The sequence below is a fragment of the Canis lupus genome, chromosome 32, assembly GCF_003254725.2.
Source record: "Canis lupus dingo isolate Sandy chromosome 32, ASM325472v2, whole genome shotgun sequence".
Classification (NCBI taxonomy): domain Eukaryota; kingdom Metazoa; phylum Chordata; class Mammalia; order Carnivora; family Canidae; genus Canis; species Canis lupus.
In genome coordinates, this window is record NC_064274.1 from 7,188,595 (window position 1) to 7,209,537 (window position 20,943).

General features: G+C 37.3%; 1 protein-coding gene across 1 annotated transcript in view; it reads right to left on the reverse strand.

Annotated features, from left to right (window-relative positions):
• Positions 1 to 441: 441 nt before the first annotated feature.
• Positions 442 to 20,943, reverse strand: part of HPSE (heparanase) — a 33,141-nt gene continuing 12,639 nt past the window's right edge. Inside the window, exons 3-12 of the mRNA XM_025425875.3 lie at positions 19,390 to 19,515; positions 14,450 to 14,623; positions 12,530 to 12,698; positions 12,156 to 12,203; positions 11,582 to 11,675; positions 10,575 to 10,681; positions 9,312 to 9,426; positions 7,735 to 7,853; positions 6,981 to 7,127; positions 442 to 2,020 (exon numbers count right to left, since the gene is read on the reverse strand). Coding sequence (XP_025281660.1) covers positions 1,861 to 2,020; positions 6,981 to 7,127; positions 7,735 to 7,853; positions 9,312 to 9,426; positions 10,575 to 10,681; positions 11,582 to 11,675; positions 12,156 to 12,203; positions 12,530 to 12,698; positions 14,450 to 14,623; positions 19,390 to 19,515 — 1,259 coding nt within the window. The 3' untranslated portion in view covers positions 442 to 1,860. The remainder of the gene's footprint in view (positions 2,021 to 6,980; positions 7,128 to 7,734; positions 7,854 to 9,311; positions 9,427 to 10,574; positions 10,682 to 11,581; positions 11,676 to 12,155; positions 12,204 to 12,529; positions 12,699 to 14,449; positions 14,624 to 19,389; positions 19,516 to 20,943) is intronic.

Sequence of the window (20,943 nt, forward strand, 5' to 3'; positions counted from 1 at the left end):
CAAGAGTAAGAGTTAAGGCTGAAGAAAGAGGCAGGTGCCAGGCTATGGAGCACCTTAACGTGACTGTAAGAAATGGGGAGCCTTTAAAAATTTTAAGCAAAGTCAGAGAGAACAATTAAGAAATGGTTATAATAATACCAGTGATAAATAAGGCTTTACATTTATTAAGTGATAGAGGAGACAGGGAAAAGAAAAATAGATGGGACAGGACTTTGATCATGATTGAGTCTACCTGATGAGGGAGGAAATTGTGTTTGTACCTGATAATCTCTTTGCTTCAAGGTCAGCTCTTGTGTGGGGGAGGCGGCAAGGACAGATAAAGGTAGCAGGTGTTAACAGTGCTGAAGGAAAGTAAGGCTTGCAAATGTAGGGATCTGCGGGCTTAAGGTATTCCCCCCCCACCCCAGGCTTAAGTTTTATTAAAAGAATAATCATGCAATATTGAGGTTATAAAAATTACTTTATTTCCAATGTGAAAATATAAAAACTACTTATATATAAAATTTAGGGGTATCGAAGCATCCAAACTCTAGGTTCTGTCTTTAGCTCCTTATATATGTACTTAAATTTAATTGAGACAATATTCATAGCAGGCATAAATATAAAGAGAATTATATTTCTAAAAATTAAGATACAGGAGAAAATAATACCTTCCATCAGTGATAAAAGCACAGAACTATGGTTGTCAGTGCCACAGACTTCCGAACACCCTGTCCATTCCAAAAGATTACTAGGAGACAATTATAGGGATTTCATTGATGTTGATAGTGATGGGGAGAATGGCCATGTGACCCATTCCTGACCAATAAGACATGAGGAAACATGAGGAAAGGTCCACTAGGTCTACTGAGAGACCCTCTTGAGAAAGGATTCTTCAAGACTATGAAGGAGAGGAAAAAAAGTTGCTCATCTTTCTCTGACTGCTGCCGGGTCTGAATGGGTCCATGGAATAACTCCAGCCATCATGCATGAGCTTGAGAATGAAGCCAATGCTAAATGTGACAGAGCAGAGAGATGGAAAGGTGCTGGTTCCTTGGTGACATCCTGAGCCTGCCCTACTTGAACTTCTTATTATGTAGGGTTATAAATGTCCTGATGGTTTAAGCCATTTGAATCAGGGTTTTCTGCTACTTGCAGCCAAAAGTTTCCCAACCAAAACAAGAATTAAAGGTAGATGAAAAGTAAATATTAACAGGTGGTTATAATGTATTTCTCCCTTTGGGGAGTCAATTTCTTTTATAGTCACTTTAAAATTTCATTTCAAGTTTACATAATCCAGTCCCTCTGAATTGTTCTTTTTTCTTGTACTATTACTTCTAACCATCTGTCCTCTCACACAGCATTGTTGACAAAGACAGAACAGAGAGAAGAGAAGCAGCAGTTGAACCTAGCTGCCTGTTTAGGTGCGAAGAGACTGTCTCTCATGTATAGGCAATTTGAAGACTGTGGCAGTAGACTCTTTCCATAGAGAGAGCATATAGAATAGATTCCTGCTATCTTTTAATAACTGTTTTTTAAGATAAAAATAACTAAGCACTTTCTTAAAGTTAATCATATAGCCTTCACTTACTTGCCTCCTGGCTGTATTGAGAGCACCCATATACCTTTTTAATAATCTTAAATAAAAATAGAACATGCAAAGCACTAAGTGTAGTGTTTGGCGCAAGGTATTATTAGCAGTGGTCTACTTAGAACAAAAGACTCCATTAAATCTAGCACTGAGAGTATCCCAGTGGCCCTAAAGCCCTCGCTAGTTGATTTGTAATGTATCTGCTTGCCTTCCTATAGCTTGGATTTTGTTTTCCTCTTATTAATACATTTGAAAATTTCAATCTTGGGGCGAGTGTATGCCTTTCCTTTTCAGATGCAAGCAGGAACTTTGGCATTTCTTATCACAAAAAATCCATATGAGAAAGCTGGCAAGCCCAGTGAACTTCCTGGGCGGAGAGATTTTTCTGTTAAAGCCGGGAGGGTGTGATCATCCACCATCTTCAGAGTTTGACCATTGAGTTGAACAGATCTGTAAAGGGGAAAGATACATCTAAGTTAGCCCTAGTTGTGTGTGCTCTACAAAAGTCGTGACATTGTTTTAAGATCAAAAAAACTTGTGACAGCTTGTATTATATAACTTGTATTTCAGTCTATATTGGGTAAATGTTTGACCCAGATGATCTCTAAGCTATACTGGGAGAGCTGACTCATTGTGACAGAGACCATATGGCCCGCAAAGCCTGAAATACTTACTATCTGGCCTTTTACAGAAAATGGAACACACATAATCTATACTAGACACTATGACGGAGGTATCAAAAGGACAAACATGACATAACTTCTAGATTTGTGGCAATTTGATTTGCTGGTAAATAATTGAAAATGTTTTTTTTATACAAGGCAAACAGATATATAGATTGGGATGAAAATTTCACAAATTTAACATTAAAAATGGCAGTGAAACTTCCTTATAACTATGCCCATAAATCCTCTAAGTCCCCTTCCCCCAGGTGATATGCATTCATTTGCATATCTTATGTTGTTAAGATATTTTGGTAGAATATATATTGCTGGAGTGAAACAAAAATAATTCTGTTTCACTGAACCACAGATTCCCCAAAAATGTATGTTTTCTTTGTGTTCTACTGTTGGAATTCAAATTTAAAACTGAGTCAAAAATGTGAAAAATATTTTAAGGACAAGTATTATTTTTATGTGTATTTATTATTATTTAAGTCAAATTAATATAGGCTCACAGCAATAAATCCAATATAAATAAGAGCTTATAATGAAAACCTTTAGCCGGCTTTTAGTTCCACTGATAAGTTAATTCCATAATTCTAAACATCTTATATTTCTATAATCTTTTTCTCAAGCACTTTTTACATTCTGACGTTTTTCCAACAGGAAAAAAATTTATTGTTGAAATTAGTTAATGTCAGAGTTATATGTATGTCCTATATGTAATACATGTAATATATATAGAACACTTATAGGAGTTCCTTGAATATAGTAAACACTGAAAAAGTATTATCTATTGTCATCATTATTCTGATGAATAAATATAACAAAAGTAACCTTCTAATTCATCATAACCATTTTTAATACTTTGATGTACATTCCTTCATCTTTTCATCTCTTTTATGTATATACATGCATATTTTCATTTAAACAAGAACAATCATACAGTATATAATCTCTCAAAACTTGATTTTTTTTCCCTTAACACATCTTAACATTTGCTCACACACATCTACTACATCATTTTAATAGCTGTACAGTATTCCACTGTGTGAGCATATTAGCTTAGTAATTGTCTAGTGTTAGACATTTGGTTGTTTCCAGTTTAGAATTATTTTAATTTTCCTTTTTAAACATCTCTCAAACTTTATCCTCACTAAGTATCAGTCAGCAGAAAAATTGGTTTCCATTTAAACTTGGTTAGATGCCCAGCTCTGGTTATGTACCAACAGATTTAATAAGATAACCATGATGATGCTAGAGGCTACCAAGCCTGCCTTGCATTTACACTTGGTCCACATGAGCATGAGTTTTGTTTTAGTGCCTATATCACATCCATTTTTAGATGGGATGGGGGAGGAAAGGCCATGACCACCATCAGGAAACCACAAACATTAATAGGCCTTGAAAATACTTCTAAATGCTAGTAGTAAGAGCTGTTCTGCGAGAAATTGAAAAACATTTTCAAGAGTACCTGAACAAATTTCAGAAACGCTTTAGGAGAGGCCACAGGGCTTAAAGGTAAATCTCATCATTGTAAATTAATAGTGCCATGGGTTCAGATGATGAAACATGGGCAAGATAATACCCAAGACCATCTGGCTACATTGTTTAATTTGCTGTAAAAATAGCTAAAGGATGCTATCAATACATTGAGGAAAGCTGAAAGCATGTTGATTATTTTTGCACTGGGCTGGGTAAGTGAGGGTAGGTTTTATTAGAGGGTAGTATCCTGTTTCATATTTTGAAGTCAGTAACATGATGACAAGAAATAGAAGTCATGCTTGTCAAGTTTCAGATGAAATAGAGCTGAAAGGAATTAGCAAGCAAGAGGAATCTGAATTAGGGATGCTGGGCAAAATTTATCTGAGATAAATATAAAATACTGCTTTTATGTTAAAAATATTCTCTCAAATATTTACTAAATGCCTACTACACAGGACCATCTGTAGACACTATACAAGTTGTTCAACTAAAGAATGTTTTTTTTGAAAGATGATCATTGTTTAAGCCTCTGAGGTCATTAGAATGAACAAGTTTGTAGACTGTTCACAAATTTAACATTAAAAATTTCACAAATTGGGATCCCTGGGTGGCGCAGCGGTTTGGTGCCTGCCTTTGGCCCAGGGCGCGATCCTGGAGACCCGGGATCGAATCCCACATCAGGCTCCCGGTGCATGGAGCCTGCTTCTCCCTTTGCCTGTGTCTCTGCCTCTCTCTCTCTCTCTCTCTCTGTGACTATCATAAATTAAAAAAAAAAATTTTTTTCACAAATGTTTAATTACATTAAAATTTCACAAATTTAACATTAAAAATGGCAATTACACAATTACACTCATCAAACTTATCTGGAATACTTCTGCAACATTTTATTTTATTTTTTGCAACATTTTAAAGAGAAAAGTGTAAGTAGTTCATCAAAGAGAACTTAGGGTAATAAAACATGATCCATAATTTCACCAGTTCTCCATTATTAAGCATGAAATGTATGATCAGAAAGCAACAGGGTCTGATAAATACAGCAAAGAAAAGGATCATTGAAGAAATTGGGCACATTAAGCCTGGAGAGATCAATCTAATTGTCCTGCAGCTATTGGAGTTCTACTGGAGAAAATTAGATATTTGGCATCATTACACATTAAGGGTAGTGAACTCAAGTGCCCACAAAGCCAAGGAATTTATATGTGTAAGTGCAGTAGGGCAGGGTCTCAGAGATAACAGGGTCATGGAGGGACTGAGAAGAACCTGTCTAAAGTAAACCACCCCAATTCAACTCCATCTACTTGGGAAAACAAGCCCAGAGTTCCAGAATACCTGTCTTTAAATTTAAAAAAAAATATATTTATTTACTTATTTAGAGAGAGAGGGAGGAGGGAAAGAAAGAGGGAGATGGGAGAAGAGAATCCCAAGCAGACTCCCTGCTGAGCCAGGATTCCTAACCTCTTCTGAGGTTACAACCTGAGCCGAAACTAAGAGTTGGATGCTTAACTAACTGAGCCATGCAGGCGCCCCTGGAATATCTTTTTTTTTTTTTTAAGATTTTATTTATTTATTCATGAGAGACACAGGGAGAGAGGCAGAGACACAGGCAGAGGGAGAAGCAGGCTCCCTGTGGGGAGCCTGATGAAAGACTCGATCCTGGGACCCCGGGATCACAACCTGAGCCAAAGGCAGATGCTCAACCACTGAGCCACTCAGGTGCCCCTAGAATATATATTTTTAAAGAAAAGCTAGAAATCCAGATATTTTTGTAGTTATCAATTTTTAAATGTTGACAACTTTGTAAACATAAAAATTAACACAGTGCATGCCAACCTCCCCTACTAGGAAAAAAGAGGGGAAAAAGCCCCCTAAACCCACTTGTATACAGGCATGAGGTGTAGTTTCCAACCTCTGCTCTTGAGGACAGAACCAAAAACAGCAGATGAAAGGCAAGAGAGAGGCTCGCCTTCCCCTCACCAGAGAGGATGCTGCCTGCCTGGAGAGGCTGGCAGATCCAGCAGAGGAGAATCAAGCAGAGGTAAATGGCCTGAACTCCCCATTGAAGGTTGGACTAAAATATCTCTATGCTTTTCCAACTCTACAACTATTATTCAATTATTTCAGAAAAGCTTTTTCCTTGTCAGCATCAGACACAAATATCAGCATCAGACATAAAAATATCCATTTCAGAAAGTCAGAGCCCAAATAGAAAAAGTATCTGTTAACAAAATATGCATTATTTACATTAGGGTGGAAAATGATTAAAATGGCAAGAAAATGGGTTAAGTAAACCTTGGTAATTTTACAAAACATGCAGCCCATAAAAACGTCTACAAAGGCTTTGTATGGAAAGACATTCCTGGGTACCCCCTCTTTCCCATTAGAGGTTGTATGATTACAGTTGTAAAATAAAGCATAGGGAAAAAACAAGGAATGGCATCCAATGTTAATGATGTTTGTCTATGGAATGCAGGTCTTTGGGGAAAGCATGCTTACTGTCCTTTCTCAGGTTCTAATGCTGATTATTGTGGAAAACATCTCTCATACAGCATTTGCAAAGATGGGAGAAGATGGTGAGAATTTTGGGAGATTCTTATTTTTTTGCTCCAATGTGAGAATAGTCATGATGAAAGGAGCTCCTTCCCAACACAGAATCTTACAGTTTGCATGCCTGCCTCTTCAAGGCTCATGGTCATTTTTGGGTGTTCTGTTGAATATGGTATTTTATAAGACATAACCAATGACTGGCTTTTAAAACTAAAATGTGTTACAACTAACTTCAAATAATCCACCTAACAGCTACGCTCCTAGACATTTTTTTCTTACTCTATCCAAATAAAAACACTGCTTTAACACTGTAAGAGAATCACACTCAACTCACATGGTGTAATATGTACGCCAACCCCAATGCTCTTAGTAGCAATTATACATAGGTATGTTTTGCTTTAATGACTGTGTTACCAAGAATTACAAGTTTTTGTAGAGCAAATAATTTAAATGCCTTGAGGGCATTGACATATCAAATTGTTCTGAAATGCAAACTACTCTGTAAGAGAATGGCTAATTTGTGTTCATATCCTTCTGCTTAGGACTCTGGGTGAGTTATACCTGTATTGATAAATATTCATATATAAATTTCCCGAACATTAAGAATTGTTAGAACTTGAAGTAGTTGACTTTTTTTTTTCTTCCTATCAACACTCTCTATTCTGATAAACATCAATCAATTTGGTGAAAGTTTGAAGTGAAAAAGGAAAATCACTCACTTGGAAAGTAACTCATCAGGTCCTAGAGGTTGTAAGAGATACTTGTCCACTTGTTTGTCAAATAGATGATATGGCAACTGCAAGCGTTTGGTGACATTATGGAGGTTTAAGGCATACAGAGTTAAATCTCCTTCTTTATACCTTGGGCTAAAAGCAAATGGGTTAACTCAATAAAAATATTTAACTTAAGCAATTAAAAGCAATTACAAACATAATCATGGTTACTAAGTATTGGTGTCTATGATGATGGGCCCTCCTTTTATCCTTCCTTTCATGATTACAGTTGATGACTGATGTGGTCCTATTTGAAAATATGATTGAAACTATTGCTCCTCATGCTACCATTTTCTAGGTTAGAGCATTTTGGGATCTTTGATGCTTTGCCAGGTGGAGTTGCCAGGAAGCTGGTCAGCCCAACCCTGTTCAAACATAGGAAAGTTAAATAATAAAAAGCAAATTTTGTGTGTTCCTATGAATTCAAATCATAAGCCATGTAAACAGGAGCTTTTCTTGCCTTATGAGAAAACTAAAACAAACAAGAAAATTGAATCTATTGGTACTTTTCAGAATTTCCATGTGAACCATTCATTCTCCTACTCCCTAGTGGGTCCTCACTATTTAAAGAGTTTCCACTCACCAGAAATCATGGGTGGCTTTATTTTGGCTAGAATTATTATTTCAGTATAACCCTTTCAGGAAGGACATTTTACTGATTAAAACTTGTTGACTGGTAAAGGATGTGTTACACACTTACTGATTGACATTGGTGCAATGAAGGTATACTCGAAGTTTACTTCTGTCTGGACCTTTCACACTTGCCATGAACACATTGGTGCCCACGAGTTTCTTGAACAGAAGAGATAGCCAATAATCCTAATGCAGTGGTTGGGGAGAGAAGGAATCAAAATAGATCTTATTTATTTCTTTACTTAACAAAAACAGTGTGAGCAAATAATTAATCCTACAATGACTGTGACTGTTATCCTAGAAGTATTTAAATGGAATACATCTTTTGATCCATGGTCCCACCATGATCCGAGGGCAAAGTTTTATTTGCTGCCTTTTATCATTGGAGGACTATGTTGGTACAATTCAGAGGGTCATGACCACTAGGAGATGTATCTCAAGAACGTAATTCATTGCTGAGAGAGTTTAAATATTCTTTATCATCTATCACCCAAGAATTCAAAGCAAAGCTCAAAGTAGAACATTTAGATATGTACAAGTACACACTCACACTCAAAGACAAGTCTTTACAATACAATTTCTACCTACTTAAGAGATTAAAATAATTTCTTTTTTAAAAAGATTTAAAAAAATTTTAAGTAATCTCTATAGCCAACATGAGGCTCAAACTCACAACCATGAGATAGTGTCCGTCCCCTGCTCCACCAACTAAGTCAGCCAGGAGCCCCTAAAATAATTTCTTTTAGAACCTTATAACCCCCCTTCCTGGGTAAAGTAATGGATTAGGCAACAATCCTTACTAGCTTTAAGGTAAAAAAAAAAAAATATATATATATATATATATAGAGAGAGAGAGAGAGAGAGAATCAGACATTATGTGCTTCTTGTTGGAAGCACATAACATCTCCTATGAAGAATTGCTACAAAACATATCTCTTCCAAGTGGCTTTTTGGATCAAAAGCCTACATTCCTGATTTGGCACCAGATACAGTTGCAGGTAGGGTGAAAATGAGACTTTATTCATAAAGATCTTGAAGATTATAAACAAAATAGCCAATTTTTAGGGTGAGATGTTTGAAAAAATAAATTATAATTTCCTGACAGAAAAGTTTTGAAGTTTTGGATACTGTTAGTAATTTTAACTTTGATTTACTTTGCAAAAAACATTTCTTTTTTAATTAATTAATTAATAGTGTGCAAGCAAGGGGAGGGGCAGAGGGAGAGAGAGAATCTCAAGCAGACTCTTCACTGAGTGGGAGCCTGACCAGGCTTGATCTCTGGACCCAGAGATCATGACCTGAGCCAAAATCAAGAGTTAAACTCTTACCTGACCGAGCCACCATGGCACCCCACAAAGTTCTGAGTTCGTTATCTTATGAAATTGGAGTCATTAAATTTGAAATTTTCCTTTAAAAAAAAAATCCCATGTGGTGCCTGGGTTGCTCAATTGGTTAAGCATCTGACTCTTGATTTTCACTCAAGTCATGATCTCAGAGTCATGAGATCGAACCCCATATGGGGCTTGTACTTGGTGTAGAGTCTGTCCCTCTCCCTCCATTCCTCCCCTCGCCTCTGCACTTGTGTTCTCTCATCAATCAATCAATCAGTCAATAAATAGCAATGGGAAAATAATGATCACTTACAGGTAAAGGTTCGAAGTTTTCATCTACTAAGTGGTAGTTTCCAGCTCCAAAGAGCACTTGCCTCATCACCACTTCTATGCCCATTCTGGCGGACAGGCCCAATTTATCCAGCCACCTGCAAAAGAGCAAGGCCCAGCTCTCTTCAGGTTTGGAAAAAAAAAAAAAATCAATATCAATTCTAATTATACAACTATTCTGATTGATTCATCTATGTGGGAGGAATTGACAGGAGACCAGACAAGTGGTATTAATTATAAATAAGCCATTCACATGAAATGGAGACTATCCTTCCCTTCACATGTTCACACGTGTGAGCATGATAATAAATCATAGAATACTATTAATATGCATAGGAGTTCCTTTCGAGGTAAGAAAACTTCTACAAAGCAGAGTAAACAAATTCTCACCCCACAGGCAATCATTCATCTTGCTGGATACCCTCCCCACCTCCCCAAAACCCAGGCCCACGTGAGGAAGAAAAGGTTGAAGAAGAAAAGGCAGTTTGTAGTCATCAGTAGTAAAATATGAAATAAGTAGAATCACACCTAGACTTTTGTGGCTATCTTCCTCCATCCCTTCCATCTTTAGCTGATGGCGAAACAAACATCTTTATTCTTATCTCTTCTCATGCCCCCATGAGCAAAAATAATTTATTTTTTTATTCTGGGTTTACAAGAATTAGGAGGGTAGGAGGGGAAAGAGAGTAAGTCTCAGTGTAAGGTTATAGAATTATAGATTAAGAGTGTTAATAGAGTTCTGGAAAGTAAGTAAACCAGTTGTTTAAAGCAATCAAGTTTGTGGTGATTGGATATGAAGGTGATTTAGTAAGTCTTGAAACTTATTGGTAGCTCCTCACACTTCAGACTCTAAACTCCTTGGGAATCTATGAATAGAGCCACATATACATAAGGTTTCTTCTCAGACTTAAGCCTCTAGAATATACTCTTTTTTTTTTTTTTTAGAATATACTCTTTTATGATCTCTTTCAGAGTAAGGAAGCCTTGGCATATTTATGGGCCATAATTAAGGAACAGCACTTCTAATGCAATTCATTCATACAATAATTAATTTGGGACACCCATTAAAGATGTCCAACAAACTTTAGTAAAAGATTTCCTTGCAAAATCTGGCATGAATTTTGGGTCTCAGCCATAGAAATGGTCTTTGATCAGCTTTCTGGGTGATGAGCTGTTTCAACATCCTGTAATAAAAGGCCGGGAGAATGTTGCAGCCTAATCCCCAAGGCGGTGCTGTTTCACTCACATAAAGCCAGCTGCAAAGGTGTTGGACAGCAAGGGTGCTCCACCCCCGTATGCTGAGCTTGTTTCTCCTAACCAAACCTTCTTGTGGGGGCTGGTCTCCTCAACAACCTATGGAACAGGAGATTCCCTATTATATTTGCAAACAAGCTGACCAGCTACAGTGATAAAAATAAATGACATTCAAAACCTTGTATTCCCAGACTGATTTGGCCAATATAGTTACAAAATGTGTTCGTGGTCATTTAGGTCTTGGGCAATTTACTTTTATTAGAATACTTAGTGTGGAAGGAATTTAAATAATCCCATTCCTATTTGAGGCTGGCCTTGGAGAGTTAATTCTACCAAAGACTATTGGAAGTATTTTTAATTTTTAATTGGGCATACATGGGAAACACAGGATGCTAAGGGGGACAGAAGGTGAATAAGTATCTGTTATCTAAAGAAAAACATGTAAATGTATATACATATGGAATCTAGAATTAGCTAGACCACAAAATAAAAATTCTGGCTTTACAGAAGTCTCTCCTTATCTATGGTTTTGCTTTCTGAAGTTTCAGTTGCCTGTGGTCAACTGCAATCTAGAAGCAGATGGTCCTCCTTCTGACCTATCATTAGAAGATTGCTAGTAGCCTAAAGCCACCAATACATATGTCATTCACCTCACTTCATCTCATCATGTAGGTATTTTATCATCTCACATCATCACAAGAAGAGTGAGTGCAATATAGTAAGATATTTTGAGAGAGGGAAACCACATTCACATAACTTTTATTATAGTTATACTGTAATAATTGTTCTATTTTATAATTATTGTTGTTAATCTCTTACTATGCCTAATTTATAAATTAAACTTTATCATAAGAATGTATGTTTAGGAAAAGTATATATAGGGTTTGATATTATCTGTAGATCCAGACATCCACTGAGGGTCTTGGACTATATCCCTTAGAGATAAAGGGGACTACTCTCCTTAAAAAAATAAAAATAAAAAAATAAAAAGACTATTACCTGGAAAATCTTTTGCACAGTTGAAGTAAAAGTGTCCAACACATCAGGGTTTAGGAAATCTTCTTTGGTAGCAATTCGTCCATTCAAGTAGTAGCTAAATTATTTGGAAAATATTCAGAAAAACAAACAAAACATACTTCCTGCTTTTAAGTTAATTGGCTAACTTGTTCTCCTTTCTACCTCTTTACACCCCTCTGTTATTATAAAAAAAAAAAAAAAAAAAAAAAGTCAGAACTTCTAGCAAGAAAAGACCAAGATGGAAGGGGATAGTCACAAGTGCAGGTTCTTATAGGTTACCTGTTCTTTGGCAAGCATATTGATTTTAGCTACTTATCTGCTTCACGATTTAAATGATAGTGTGTTTTGATCTTATAGAAACTACCATATATTTAAAATAAAGTTTAAAATTTTCTTTTCTTAATATTAAAAGTCTAGTACAAGCTGCTTGAGATACTATTTGTTTCTTATTTGAACTATGTCAATTAGTAATTAAATGGAAATAATTTTTTGAAAACTAAGCAGTAAATAAAGCTAGCATTAGTTTCTCAGTACTAAGATCAGGTGACATACTTACTGGTGCCATGTAACAGAATCAATCACTTTTCCTCCAGCCTTCAGGAAACTGGAAAAAAAAAATCATTATGATCTTTACTTAATCCTCATATGCCCAGTATATATGCACAATATATGCACAAGAATTTTACTTCTTGGAAATGAGCTGGTTGCTGCCTTTGCATCAGGCAAACACAAACTTCCCAATACTGATACAGATTATATCGTAGGTTCCCTTGGCCCTCAGATCCTCAGTATTCTGAGCCAGGCAATGTTTCCTCTTTTGGTAAAACATTAGGTAGCAAGTGGCTTAATTACAGGCGGACTATTGAGAATTCTCCACCAGAGATAAATACTATGTTTAAGAAAAGTGGTTCTGCTTCCTCTAGCGCCTACCTCCTTAGCATGGGGACTGTCTTTCCTCGAGGCTGGCCAATATCAGGACCATAGAGATTGGCGGTTTTGAAAGAGGTTTTGCCTAGAAGTTTATGCAACTTGACAAAATCTTTTCCTAACTGCAATCCATCGATGAAAATACCAGCCTTCTTCCGGAAACTGTTAGGTTCTGAAAGAGAGCAATTCTCAAGGTAATCTCGTACCTAGAAATCTTGTATTCAAAAGCAAATTTAACAGCAGCATCTAAGAGCAAGAAAACATTTCCCAATCACAAAAACTTAGACTCCAAAGGCAAGAAAAGTAAAGCCCCTCTTTATCTCTTTATGAAGAAGATATTTCAGTTAAACACAAATTTAAAGGACATAACAAAAGGGTGAGGGGATATTAAAACAATCTGAAGTTAATGATGGGAATATTAAACTAGTGGATAGTTGGGGAATAGTCTTCATCCAGTACTTAGTACACTGATTTACTTAAAAAGGATGAAAACTTTAGGTGAGAGGTGAAGACATTTAAAAACTGATTTCTACAATGCCATTAAAAGCCTTATTGAGACCGTTTATTCACAAATTATCTGTGCAGGTGAACCTGGATGTAGCCATGCTGAAGACTCAGGAGGGAAGCAGAGAAGTGTTCAATCCACTGCCCAGAACACCCTGTATGGGCATTTCCTTGCTCCCTTCTCCTTCTCTCTGGAAAGCAGACCTTTTTCTTGCAAAACGGGGCCCAAGGAAGAGGGGAGACATGATGGCATGGCCCTTTTATCTTACTCTAAAGAACAGAAGGAGTTGGGGATGAGTACAATAGAAAAGGAGGGAGGGAGAGATGTATAGAGATGGGGAAGGATGGGCTCAGATGACTCATTATTCATGTGGTTGCCATTGTTCAAAGTTGTTCAGTGTCTAGCTAAGATATGGTTACCCCTACCTTTATATTGTGTTTTGTGCTTCGACTTGCCAGTTACCCTTAGCAACCTCATCCCAAAACCACCTCTAGACATCATGGAGGTACATACCACTCTAGACATTTAGCTTATTTCTTTGCTTGCTTTCGTGTTGGTCTGGCTCCCTTCCTCTAGAATGGAACTCTTGAGAAAGCAGGGACCTTGCTCTGGAGCCAAACTACCTGGGCTCAGATTCCAAATCCTCTGCTTAGCAGCCCAGCATCACACAGCTATTTAACCTTTTTGTGCCTCTTTTGTCATCTGTAAAATGAAGGTCATAATTGTATCCACTCCAGGGTGGTTTATGAAGAGAAAAGAATACTTATTAAATGCTCAGAACAGTGGTTCAGGAATGTAGTGCGTGCCCACCATATAACAACATCCCATTTCCCATTTCACTTTCAGTTCTATTGGCTCACGTGTGGAAAAAGCATTATAAATATGTTGGAATAAATGTGGCTGTAGTTGGAATTTACAAGTTCTTTGCAAAAAAGTGAAGAAGGAAATCATCAGAAGCTTGATCTGGGTAGGATTCTATGCTAGGAACTTCTAGCTTGAGCATATCATGATGATTGGGATAGAGTCGCTGAGATTAAGTGACAAGTTGAGAAACAAAGAAAATAGAAGGGCAAAAGCAAAAGTGCCTGCTTTATAGTTGTGCTGAGTCCAGCCTGCCAACCACCCTAGGTTTAAGTGACCCTGAAAATATCAAGTGAACCCAGGAGCTGTGGAAGTTTCTGGGTCCAACCAGTTGCCTTCAGCTCAAGTGTAACATAAACTAGGATTAACAGTAGGTTCTAGGATCTATAAAGAAGTTTTTTGCCAGAAGCAATTCCAAAAGTTGCATTGTTGACCACTGGTACAAGTGTGCCCAGCCAAAAGTATATCTGCTAATATTAAAAAGAATGTCATAAATAGGAACAACTAATGCCAAAGGGGAATCCCTTTATGAATGAAATGTTCCTGGGGGTACTTACCATTGCCTAGTTCCCAAGAGATGTTATAATTCTTGGAAGAGCAATAGTCCAGGAGCAACTGAGCGTTAGAACTATTCCACTGCAAATTTGCTGTTCGTAGTAAGGCATTTAGACCAAAGATCAAGTCCAATCCTGAGCAATTTGCAAAAGTGTACAGCATATCCACAGAGCTTCCTAAAAGAAAAATGTTGCAATGTAATGGCTGGGTCAGCACCACAATAATGAAGGCCTCCAGATTTGTTCTCCAGTGAATTACTATTTTGGTTGTTAAATTGAAGGAATTACAGTCCTAATGAGTGACTATAATTAAGAGACAAAAAACTGGACAGGCAAATTAAAAAATTAAAAATAGATAGGACTTCATTGCCTTCAGCGGTTAAATCAACTTTCCATGCTGAACCATGTAAAGTACCAGAAGCTTTGGTCTGGCACTCAGGTTTTATTCAAATGACCTCAAGTGAACTCATGCTCAAGCCACACTAGTCATTAGTCAACATAAGCCACACTCTTCATAATTAAAACATCTCTACTCGCAAACTCATTAGTCAACATAAACCACACTCTTCATAATTAAAACATCTCTACTCACAAACTCAGTCACAAAATATTTTGGTAGATTTAACTATATTTAAAACAAGTTTTTCGAAAATTCATGTATATGATTTATTGATTTTAAATAAGTACGATTTGACATTAAAAAATTGACCTATGATTATAGATCTGTGGTTTCCAAACTATGTGCCAAGACATCCTGGCAAGTTTCAAGAAATTCACCACATGGTTGTCAGATTTAGTAAATGAAAATATAGATGACCAATTAAATTTGGACTTCAGATAAATTATTCAGATGAATAATTTTTACTGTATGTCTATGCAACATTTGAGAAATACAGTAAAAAAATTTAGTTTATCTGAAATTCAAACTTACCCAAGCAACCCTACTCACAGGAGCACTACAGAATCCTTTAGATTTGCAAGGGAAACATCAACTCTGTTGGACATGACAAGAACTATTACTATTAGGTTTTTGGACCTAACAACTTCATAATTGAAAATCTTAGGTATTTCCTTGGGGCTAGGTAAAATATGAAACAAATTACTGCGTCATTTAAGTGCCATAAAGGTTTGGAAACTTTTGAACTCAGCGTTTCTAACCATTAACTTGTTTAAAATCCCTTCTTGAGAGTGGCAACAACGTCAGTTTGAATATCATCTTGAAGTCAGGTATCATATGCATAGTAAGTCTGTAATTTTCATGCATATTTAGAGTTATTTGTTGAATAGAAATCCACTCGAACTCTCCTAATTTAAAAAAATCTAAATGAATTACTTGGATCAGCATAGCAGAGAAACCTTAAATTTAATATTGCCGATGAAGCTGAGGTGCAGGGGCATCTAGGTGGCTCATTGGTTGAGCATCTGCCTTCAGATCAGGTCGTGGTCCTGGGCTCCTGGGTTAGAGTCCCACATCAGGCAACCTGCTCAACAGGAAGTCTGTTTCTCCCTCTGCCCCTCCCTCCTGCTCCTGCTCTCTCTCACTTGCTACCAAAATAAACAAGTAAAATCATTAAAAAACAACAACAACAACAACAACAAAACAAAACTGAGTGGCAGAAACCTCTCATGCAAGTTGTTTGAGGTGTTTTGAATGTTTGCTGTGTCACCCACTTCCACAGAACTGCTGCCTATCATCAAGGAGTTTCAGACAATGGAAGTTGAAAAGCCCTCCAGTTCTGTGGCCCAGCGTTCAATCAGAACCTGAGCCACAGTTTGAGATGGCACAGAGCCTTGGGATTGTTGAGCTCTCCCCAAACCTACACCCTCATTTTTCCATGAGGAAACTGACACCCACGGAAATGAAGTGCTTTGCCCAATACTGCATAGCTATTTGGTGGCAGTGTCATTACTAGAGCCTGTTGTAAAAGGGTGACTCGACCGTCTTAATCACAGCTCCCCATTAGACATATATATATTGCAAAAACATGCTGTGGAAAGTTTCCTGGATCAGGAATCCTAAAACCTGAGCTCTAGAACCCACTCTCCCACTTATAGACTCTATGATTGAGGTGACTCCTTTACCTTGCATGAGCCTCAGCTACAGATGCACAGCCCTGGAATTATTACTATCATGTGCCTATTCACAAAACCGAGGTTGAAATGACAGATGTGAAAACCCTTTGTAAATCATATAGTAAACCTTTACTTTATTGTTACTACCTAGTCTTTCTATGGCATTTTCAAAAAAGTTTGCATTTCAGAGTAATTATTCAACTCATGCTTTACTCTTTGTCTATTTCATTTTTCCAAATGCACTTGGAATTTATATAGCTTACAGTTGTATTATATGCTTCCTACAATGTAATAATAATATCTCCGAGAATAAGAGCTGTATAATACTGGATTAGAATCCACTCTTAAAAAAAAACCCCACTCAGCCTACTTTCTCCTCAAAATAAGAACAATAGGAAAACTCATAGCTAATTTTCCAATTCCCAATCATTACCCCGTCTCTCACCTCTTATTTTACAAGAGAGTGGAAAGATCCGTGGGACAAAGATAATTTAAATGACACACTGAAAACTGACATTGACTCTTGCCCTAGTGTTATGCCATGTCTGTTTACATAAGTGTGTCCAGTTCCAGTGTGGGAATGGGTGATGGAGGTGGAGGAGGCAGGTGATGATGAAGAGAGGTGGAGAACGAGAGCCAAGAATTAGCCCATTAAGTCAAGTTATTTTAATAAGGAAGTTCTTTCTGCAGTCACACCCAGAATTACATCCGTAACATTGCTTCCTTTTCCTGCCTAAACAGGCTTATAGAGTTTGTAGTCTCGTGACAAACGTTTTTGTCATCTTCTACTTAAGTGAAACCCACCATCCAATGGGTCCTGTAATTAGAAAACTTAACTGTATCTTCTAGGACATCTGTTTTAAGGGTGTAGGCCACTGACTAAGCAATTAACCTGTCCTTGCCACAGTAGACTTTTGCAATCTCTTCCACTGGACAATGTCAGCCCAAGTTACTCAGGCATTGCCAACCTCAGTCAGCAGTGCAAAGCGATGTGTGCAAACACTTATAGGCTTCTGAGACGCTTACCACTATAATGAGTTGATGCCAGACTGAACAACGTCCATTCCTATCTATATGTTTCTAAGACATGTACATTCAAACAAAACATTTCAAACCAGGAGTCAAACATTTCCAAATACAAATAAACTATCCATATTTGTTCAATATTTTAGCCAATCAGGTGGCTACAATTATAATTAGACCTAGTTACATAGTTAGTGAAGGAACTTCCTTCTGGTGTAGGAACTAGGAAGGTCCTAGTCCCAGAGGCAGGGAAAGATAGTGGAAACCTACCATCTTGATTCCAGAAGGATCGTGTGAGGTAGGAAACTGGTATAAACTGGCAGAATGTTTAACATGATACAAAATAAAGTAGAAGTCAATAGATTACCTAATAACATGGAGTCTTCTCTTCGCAGACCTAGATCATAATGATTTATTATAGGTGAGATCTTACTACTATGGGTCTCTTGTACTCCTGTCACTCCTGTCATGGGATCTGAGACAGCCCTGTGTTATGCCAAATTCCATTCCACCATAGATCATGTTATTAAAGTGTCAGAGTAGTTCCCCCACCCCCTTTAAAATGCAATAAATAATTTAGAGGATTGCATTTATCTATTAACATGCAAACTATTTTCTGATTTCTTATGTGTCATATCTTTTCTATACCTTATAAATAAAAAAGTATAAAGATAAAAATCCATGGGATACATGAACTCCAGATAACATACAGTAAAATCTTACAAAGATAAATAATCTACTTCCAATAATGTATTCTTGGAAATGCTGAGTGACCTAAATTAACTACAAGATCATTTATTTTCCAAAAATCCAAAGAAGAGCATTGTAGAGTAGGTTATTTCCTTAATTGAGATCTGGGGCAACATCATCCCTTAGCTGGGTATAAAATATCAACTTTCATGGGCAGCCCCGATGGTGCAGTGGTTTGGTGCCGCCTGCAGCCTGGGGTGTGATCCTGGAGACCAGGGATCAAGTCCCATATCGGGCTCCCATCATGGAGCCTGCTTCTCCCTCTGTCTGTGTCTCTGCCCCTCTCTCTGTGTCTATGAATAAATAAATAAAATCTTTAAAAAAAATAAAATACCAACTTTCAGATAAAAATATTTTTCATAGTTAAATAAAGATTGCCTGTTTCAGTCGTCTTAAAGCTCTGCACGGCAATATCCTCCCATATTGAAGACTGGATAACCGTATCAGTGAATGGAAATAAATTCCTGGTTAGTCTAGCTAGTTCTACGTTTGCAAAGCCTGAGAGGAAAGAAAAACAGAGAGCTGCTTGATGGCCAGCACTGTCTATTATGACTCAGGCTTCCACTGCCTAATGGTACAACTCATAATAGTGGTTGCTTCTGGGAGGAGAGATGGAATAGATGACGAAGTGTGGATGGTTTTCACAACTTACACTTTTTTTTCCTAAAGATTTATTTGTATTTTTGAGGAATCTGTCCACCCAGTGTGGAGCTTGAATTTTCAACCCGAGATCATGAGGTGCAGGCTCTACTGACTGAGCTGTTCAGGTGCCCCCACTATTTACCCTTCATACTCTTGTACTTTACTTTCACACTGGAAATGTATCTGTGTCTTCTTTGACTTCCTAGTTCTCCAGAGCAGTAAAGGTCATCATTAGCTCATGAATGAATGATTTCTAGATTTCACTTCATGGCTAGTAGGCAAAGTCAGGTGAAGTAAAGAAATGGGGTTCACGATTTCCCATTAACTCTTGATACCATTTGAGTATTATGCAGCTTTACACAACTGCTGTAGGGCCTACATGATTCAAGCCCAAGTTCAAGCTCTCCATGTATTTTGGGGGCTGGAACACCTGCAGAGTGCCTTTCATCTCTTACTTGAGTAAGTGCTGTTCTTGAACTTTTTCTGATACTGCTCTTGGAGCAGCAGTTTTTCCTGGAATGGCCATTCCAACTGTAACCTCTTCTCTACATCAGAAGGGATGGATCCAGATTTGCAAATATCTGCAAGTGGAAGAAATGGTTTAGAGAATCTATTTTCACAGTGATAAGGTTCAAATCCCACACATTTATTTCATTACCTATCTATGTGACTAAAGCAGGATAATTACATTTCTGGTTTTTAGGTACAAGACCAGAGGAAGATACATTCTGTTACACACGTCAAATTTGCTGGCTAACCAATCACCACACAAAAAAACAACCAACGGACAGGTTTCCTAAGAAACAGTGGGCATACCCTGGATACAAGATACACTGGGCATAACTGCAAGTTATTTAACAATTCAGAAGGCTCCTCAGAAACTTAAAATTGCTAGAGAACCCCACTGAAGACGACATAGTTCAATTCTCTTAAGATTCATTTTCAAAATACATAAAATTTGTTTCACTGGCCTCTATCTGCTTTGTGATGATTTTCTCTTGCCATAATGGTAGGACAGGAAATATTGACTTTTTTCCCCCCTTCAAGTATGGTATCCTCAAAGCTTCTGAGACCACAACATGTGCACTTGGAAAAACCAACGACTATGCTGTCAGGCAGACTGTGCTTCTTTATCACAAGGCAGCAGAGCTGCTGAGGGCTGGCCGCCAGGGCTGGCTGACCCGCCAACAACTTCCTTTCTGGAAAGCTGCTCATTCTGGCTTTCTGGCAGCTCATGTCTCATCCATCCCTGTGCTCACAAAGGATGCTTCAGAGGCTTTGACACCCCCCGCCCCTTACCACATACACACACAGGATGAGGAAAATCGATGAGCAAAGGAGAATTTCCTGTCTGAACTTAAGAGATCTTTCAAACACATGTGACTGAGGGAATGGATAAGTCTGAACATATATTATTCCAATATATTATTTTAAGAGAATTCTCCTGCTTTTTTTCAATGTTTTTCTAATTACTCTTTTATCAATTTTGGCCCAATTACTGATTAAGTGTTCTAGACAGTTTCTAACTGAAAAAAATAGAAGGAAAATATTTCATAACATATGAAATAATTAATTATTCATTAATATATACATTATACATATTTTATTATAATTCAACTATATATACCATATTTTTAATAATTGTTACAATAATTATTTAACTGCCATTTGAGATTTGTATAGTACTTCTGAAAGACACAGGACAAATCCTTGTGGTTCCCTCTAAGGCAGGTTTCTCAGGGGGAGCCAATAGACGTCGAAATATCAGAATCACCTGAGGAGCTTGCTAAACTCATAATCTAAGGTTAGAATGGAGAATCCAAACATTCAAACTCACCCAGGTGGCTACTGAATAGTCAATAAAGTTTGACAATCACTGCCCAATAAATCAAGTCTTAAAATCCATTCTGAGATACAGAGCATATGTCTACACCCTCTTGTTATACCTTTCATCCACATGCTATTTTCAGAATAAATGGATTTCAATCTACTGCTTGTATCTTCATTTG